This window comes from Microtus ochrogaster, linkage group LG9 (genome assembly GCF_000317375.1).
Source record: "Microtus ochrogaster isolate Prairie Vole_2 linkage group LG9, MicOch1.0, whole genome shotgun sequence".
NCBI classification, from domain to species: domain Eukaryota; kingdom Metazoa; phylum Chordata; class Mammalia; order Rodentia; family Cricetidae; genus Microtus; species Microtus ochrogaster.
The window spans coordinates 6,223,303-6,230,487 of NC_022034.1; the positions used below are offsets into that span (position 1 = coordinate 6,223,303).

Genomic DNA, 7,185 nt, shown 5'->3' on the forward strand with positions numbered 1-7,185 from the left:
TATCACATATACAGTAACACCACAGCCCAGGGTTGCCTTAGTGTCCACTGAGCTCTGGGCTGAACCAAGGACCTTAGCAGGAGCACATTCATTTGGGACACCACAGAGAAGAGTCACCTTTTGTCCCCAGGCTCCATAATAAGTCTGCTTAGTTGCTGTCAAATCCAAAGGAATGTTTTGTTTTGAAAAGTTAAGCCAGTGAGCATCCTTCCTGTGCTCCCTGGCAATACTAGCAGGCCTGGCAGAGGAGCCATGGGAAATACTGGTTCTCCTGCCACCCTGTGGCCAGGCCCCACAGCTATGTTGTGGAGGAGGGGCTAAGAATGTTGATTGTTCCCATGGCAACTGCAGCCTTGACTCCCAACTGGTGACTAGAGGGGCGATGGCTAAGGATCTGGAACCTGACTGTAAGTTGTCTGTCTCCATTTTGGTCTGTTTACTTGGCTTAGGTGATGTTTGATTGCCTGGGAAAGCCTGTTTCTCAGAAGTGGGTTTGAAAGTAGGGACCCTTCTGATGGCCGAAGATCAGCTCCTGGATCAGGATGCTTTGCTTGGACCCAGAGACACATTGCCCCTTCAGAAGCTTGAAGAAGCTGGTTGTTTCTCTCCACAACCAGGAGCAAAGGACACGTGACTTCATTCAGTCTAGAGTCCAGCCCAGGAAACAGGGTGGGTCTCTCCACCTCAATTAACCCATTTAAGAAAACCCCTCAGGGCACAGCCAGGGGAAACCTCATCTAGACAATTTCTCTTGAGGAGGGTTCCTGCAGGGTGTCTAGGCTGTGTCAAGGTTAAAATCAAAAGTAACCATCCCACGGTGTCTGTGTTGTGTTGTGGGATGCGTGTGAAGGTGTACATGTTATGTTGTGGGATGCGTGTGAAGGTGTACATGTTATGTTGTGGGATGTATGTGAAGGTGTACATGTGTGTGTTAGTATGTACAGTGCCCCGGAGGGAAACGGATGGAGGGACTCACTAGTTCAGTGTTTGCTTTCTATATAGTTGAGCTCAGAGCAACTTTCTGTACCACACTGCTGTCTTGGAACACAGAAGATCACAGAGAAACAGGCAGTCATATGTGGAGAAGAATTCACATGAAATAAACCCAACAACCTAACAGTTTCACTCTACATGATGACACCGATATCCAGAGGCAGAGTTCACTCGTGGACGGTTGGTAGAGGTGATGGCATCAAGGGGTTACCAGTCTGAAGGCCCAGTGCCCAGCAGACCCCCACGTCCACACCCACTGGTGGGAAGGATGGTGAGTGGCTGCTAGCTCCACTACAGGTGTTCCTTGAAGGCAGCCACAGGTGTGCTTAGTCAGGTCAGCATGGCATGGGACGTTCAATACCTAGAGAGCCGGGCTATCAGCAAGAGACCTGGTGAGACGTGGTCACCCAAAGAACTGTTATGCCCATGTCACTGAATCCCAAATGAATCCATGGAGCCAGTCCCAAAGCAAAGTGCATGAGGGTCTTTGTTTAACAAACTCAAGTCTGGACCACACTCTTCCAGCACAGCAACACAGTGGGTGAAGAGAGAGTGAGACCCCGTGCCCAGGGAAAGGAGAGCTTTTGAAGGAGAACTGCCACAATCGGGGTGGATGGACACATATTTTGGGGCTTGGGATTGGTTGAAGGGGGCACAGAGTAAGATGATTTCTGCAACCATTGGTCAAACTTTGGGTGCAGACTGTTAACAAAGGACCGCAAATTGCTGTCAGGAGGTCTGCAAAGACGAGGGTGTCTGCAGAAAACATCTGGACCTCCATAAGTTCTATGACCCTGCTCCTTAATTGGCTATTTCTAGGGTATCATTTAAATTCTGCTATCACAGCATGTTCCTGGAACTGAGGTTGGTCCCCGGTCACTAGACGGCTTAAGATGAAACCCCTTTTATAAAATGGAGTCTACAAAGTCAGGGCCTCACAGGATCTCTTGTTGCTAAAGTATATGAATGGTTCTTGTGTGCTGAGGTACATTGGAGACCAGAGTCTGCTGAACCTTTTGGAGCCTGGGTTTGTATGAACCTGCTGAGGCTTTTCTTGTCTTTGCAGACCTTTGGGGCCTCTGCTCCTGATTGGTGTGGACCACCTGATCCCAGCATGTTGCTGTCAGCACATCCCATGTCAGGACAGGGAGCAGGAGGGCCTCCATTTTGTTTTTGTGTTGATGTTAAGTGTCCACTACACTCACCCACTCACAGTCCACCCTCAGTGACCACGGAACACAGTTCTGAGTTCACAGTGTCCCAAGTGCTTTCTCCTCCTAGTCCACAGAGCTCGTCCAAACGCTGCTCGTGAGAACGGAAATAAAATCAGGAGCTGGTTAGATTGAGTAAAATGGTCTAAATTAATGTAATCTTCACAGTAAAGCCTATTATTTGCATCTTGGCAAGAAAAAAAAGAAAAAGAAAACAAATGATATAGAGGGTATTTAACTGAGCTGACGCCATGTCTAACAACCCAACACCGCACTGTCAGCATTAAAGAACGTTCAAAAAGTCCTCTTGTTTTCGCCCAAAGCCAGCTTGTTTTCAGATCATTTGTGGGGGGTCTGCACTTCCCGAGGAGCAGTTCAAACATTGGAGTCTTAGGGAGTTGGGCGGACATGGGGGGAGGTGCAGATTGCTAGTGTCTTTAGTCAGGACGCTGGTGACTTCGCACAGGGAACAGAACACGTGGCAGACAGTGTAAGATCCTGATAGAAAGAATGGCACTTGGGTTTGTCGGCTATCGCTGCAAGTCAGGGGAAACACAAGCTAAGTAAGCAGTTCTCGACTGTGGGTCAAGACCCCTTTGGGGGTGAATGACCTTTCTACGGGGGTCACCTAAGACCGCCTGCATATCAGATATTTAGTTATGGAGTAGCAGCAAAAATGATTTTATGGTTGGGAGTCACCCCAACCTGAGGAACTGTCTTCAAGGGTCACAGCATTAGGAAGGTTGTTCTAAGCAGAAAGAACTCTCTGGTGGCTTTGGTGGGGTTGAGTCTTTCCTGGACATAAACTAGAGGAAGAATGTCTCTGTAGCATCGGGAACCTCCCACTCCCATTTCTCACAGTTGGGGTCGTTTTTCTCTCCTAATTTTTGTGTTCATACTTTGGAGGACATTCAGGACTATCGGTTTTGAAAGTCACAATATTTTGCCAGTCAAGGGCATTTCTTTGTAGCACTGGGTAAAACCTTAAACATTTCCCTCTCAGACGTGTTTGTTTCAATATTCAGGAGAGGAAGAACTGAAGGGCAGGTCAGTCATTAGGGCTGGGTGCATGGACCTTGATAGTCTCTAGAGCAGCAGTTCTCAACCTTTCTAATGCCATGACTCTTTAATATAGTTCAGCATGCTGTGGGGACCCCCAATCATAAAATGATCTTCCTTGCTACTTTATAACTGTAATTTTGCTACAGTATTAACTATAATATAACCATCTGTGTTTTCAGACAGTCTTAGGCACCCCCATGAAAAGGTCATTTGATTTTTAGGGGTCACAACTCACAGGTTGAGAAACACCACTTTGGTAATTAGAGTGGAGAAAGAATCAAACAAATAAGCAACCCCTGTCTATTCCCTGGCATGCCTTATGAATCACATTTAGAGGTGACCCTTTCATCCTTGCCAAGGAAAATTAGAACCTTATGTGAAAATTGCCTTCTCAGAGTAGTTTTGCTTATACTCGTAAGCAACACTGTGTCACGTCAAAGCACTTCATCTCCTTTCTGGTTGATGCTCCTCCTTTCATTTCGTTGATAAAAAATACCCAACAAAAACAAGTTTAGGAGCTAAAAGGTTTGCCAGGCTTACGATTCCAGGCACCAGTCCATCACACCACTGAAACCAAGGGGTCAGGAACTTCAAACAGCTAGTCACTTTGCACCACAGTCAAGAGCAGAGGAGAAAGAACGCAAATGTCTTTCTTGTCCTTTGTGCTTTCTCTCCACCTGCACCATCTGGGGCACTGCGCATAGGGATTGGTGCTGCCTATAGTGGGCTGGTTCTTTCCACATCAGTTAAGGTCATAAAGACAATCTGGGACAAATAAGACCTCATGGCCAACCTGATCCGGACCCTCCCTTCTTGAGATTCCCTTCATGGGTGATTTTACTGTGTCACATTGACAATTGAGACTATCCAGCAGGTTGCCCTTGGAGGGTTGTGAGTTTTATGCTGATAAGAGCCCCTGCGGCTCACCCACGTGTTCTTTATCCTCAGCTACACCTGAGGTGGCCACAGGTGTGTTTGACTTACAAGGGCTGATCTTGTCCTCTCTGAAGACCTTCCCAGTGGCTGTAGAAGGGGCTCACGGTTGTGCTTTCTCTCCTGAGCAGTTTACCTGAAGTGGAAGCACTGTGAGACGCGTGGTGTTAAGACTCTGTGCAACCTGAGGGAGCTCCTCACCCGACTCCAGGAAGATCACAGGGATGATGTCTATGTCTACACCTCTGGACACCTGAACCCCAACAAACTTTATAAGCCACCCCAGACTATCACCCAGCACTGGCACAATGCAAACCGACCAAGGGAGGAAAGCAGGGTCTTCCCACCCTCTGTGTCCAGAGACAAACAGTTAGCAAAGATGAGAGACGCATGGGCTTACTTCACCATCAACACAGCCCTGCATCCCAATGACAGCCACAACACGCAGCTGTTCCGGTATTTGAACCCACGTGTGATCACTTCCCATGCTTACAAAGAGGGTGTCGCCTTGAAGACGTTTCCAGAGGACGAGGAGGACGACGAAGTAAGGGAAAGACACGTGTTCTCGCGTGAAAGACACAGGAAGGAGGAGCTCAGGTTGCCTGAGATGAAAGTGCTCAAATACCCAGAGGTGACATCCAGTCGCCAGTGCTACAAGTCTCTCCCAGGCAGGGATGTGTATCACTATGTCAGCTCCTACCTAGCTGGTATAACAAAAGCTGACAGATACAACAAGTTCCTTAGCTTCCAGAAAGAAGTGTTGGCAAAGGAAGATCTCCGGAAGAATGATTTCACGGGGAGCAAAGTGGCTGTGAACCACGAGAACAAACTGAAGGAGGTAAGGGGAGTGGGGCTCATGCGCTCAACATGGGGCTAAAGTTTAGAGACCCTCATGGGCCCAGACTCAACCCGAGGTACTCCAGTTACTTGTTCAGGCAGAATGCAACAATGTGGCTGATGCACCTAATATCCAGGATGGTCAATAAGAATTAAGGTGATGGGGAGGAAGGTGACATTTGAGAAAAGTAAGCTGAAGGTAAATTTCATGATCAGCAATATTCAGTGATGGGTGGGGACAGCTTTGGAAACATTGTATCCAAGGTACTAACCTCTTGTAGAAGATGGGTGGGAAGAGCCTGGGCAAAAGAGTTGATACAGATGCTATTGGGTTAGGAATGATGGGGGCGTGCTGGTGGGGGCTGTGATGTGTGAAGTGACTGGGCTGAGAGGGAACCGTATTGACCAGGGCAGCACAGTGTGAGTAAGAATTCAAGGCAGGAGGGGAGAGAAGAGCCATCTAAGTGTCAGAGAGCCAGAGCCTAGGGTTAGGAACGAGAATTCTGTGAGAAAGGGGAGGAGCGGGGGAGGGGGTAGAGGATGAACTTCGGAGTGCAGGAGGCAGGGGTGGAGAGAGAAAATGAGCAGGCGTGAACACACACAAGTGGCCAGGCTCTAAGCAACTGTGGAAGGAAGGATATCAGAGGCTCCCTGATTTGCCACCTGCTCTCAGAGTCCAGCATCTGGATCGCCTTTTCCAACCATACCCTCAGAAGGACAAACTGTTCTGAAAAGAACACGGGGACCCCACTGCCTTTAGGGACTGACTATGCGTCTCCTTCCAGGAGCTCGAGAAGATATGCACTTGCAATCCTCAGCAGTTCAACCGGTTGCAGGTCTTTGGGGAAATCTTTGAGGATATTTGCAACAGCTCTTTGATCTTCGGGGACCTCCTGAAAGAGGTTAAGGTAACAAGGGGCATTTTCCTCGTTATGGTTGAGAGCTATGCAGGAGAAGCTGCATTCCTGAGAGGTCTCGGGCCTCACAGCAATTGCACAGTTCCCCAGAGGAAGTCATCAGTCAGAGGATCTGTGTCCTGTCCTGTCTGTCATGGGAGTCATGAGAAGCAAGCACTGATTAACTTGTTGCTCAGGCCTGTGATTGTCCACCACAGCTTCCCAACCATGAGCTCAGAACAGCATGGCAAACGCACTTTCAGAACGAGGCTCTTAGACCTTGTGATTTTTGCCCTGAAAGTAGCTCTGTGGGATCCAGGTTGAAGTCGAGTTGCATAAAGCTTGTGTTAACTATCTGCTGCTGTGCTAAAATGCCCAGACTATGAACAAGATAGGGAAGAACGTCTTTATTTTAAGCTTGGGTTTCAGGGGCCTAGAGCCTATCGTGGTGGTGGGAAGTCACAGCAACAGACAGGAAACACATGGCGGCAGAAGCTGGTCCATCACATTGTCATTCATGCACTGGAAGCGGAGAGAAATAACAGAAACTAGAACCAGGATATAAGTACTTAAAGCCTGCCTTCAGTGGCTCCCTTCTTCCCCTGAGGCATCACCAACTAAAGGCTCCATTACATTCCTCAAAGTACCACCAACTCAGGCCCATGTGTTCAAATACATGAGCCAGTGGAGACGATCTCATCCCAACCATCACAAGGCCATGCTGTGCTCTGATTTCCCTGGGGACAAGGGGTGGCTAATGATGGCAGTGTGCCGCTTATCTCCCGGAGCTCTTGCCACCTCCCCTTCTGCAGCTCTCAGACTGACGCATGGCAGGGGATAGCATGCTTGGGTATGTGTCAGGGTGCTTTCCAACAGCATCTTGAATTAGTAGCTTGTAGTCAATATAGGATTCAACGACAATTCAGTGTTATAAATTTGTGTGTGTGTGTGTGTGTGTGTGTTTAAACACATTGCATAGTTTTTAGACTTCATGCTTGAAGTGGTTTTAACCAAAATACTATCTAATACCTGTGGGATTTATGCATTCAAAAAAAATAATACTTGGGGCTGGGTCATAACTCAGTGGGCAAAGTGCTTGCAGGATCTGGGTTTCAATACTCTGTACCTACCTAAAACCTGAGTGTTATGATACACACATCTGAATCCCAGTGCTGGGGAAAGGCAGAAAGAGGAAGATCCCAGACTTGCTGGCCAGCAAGTCTAGCCAATCTGTGAGCAAGCACAGGGGAGGC

At 48.1% G+C, this 7,185-nt stretch overlaps 1 protein-coding gene across 2 annotated transcripts in view; it reads left to right on the forward strand.

Moving 5' to 3' along the window:
- The first annotated feature begins 377 nt into the window (after positions 1–377).
- The window catches only part of LG9H6orf118 (linkage group 9 C6orf118 homolog), a 20,775-nt gene continuing 13,967 nt past the window's right edge, over positions 378–7,185 (forward strand). For both annotated transcript variants that reach the window (XM_005363368.3, XM_013352302.2), the window contains exons 1-3: positions 378–407; positions 4,331–5,037; positions 5,822–5,944. In XM_005363368.3, coding sequence (XP_005363425.1) covers positions 383–407; positions 4,331–5,037; positions 5,822–5,944 — 855 coding nt within the window. In that variant the 5' untranslated portion in view covers positions 378–382. The remainder of the gene's footprint in view (positions 408–4,330; positions 5,038–5,821; positions 5,945–7,185) is intronic.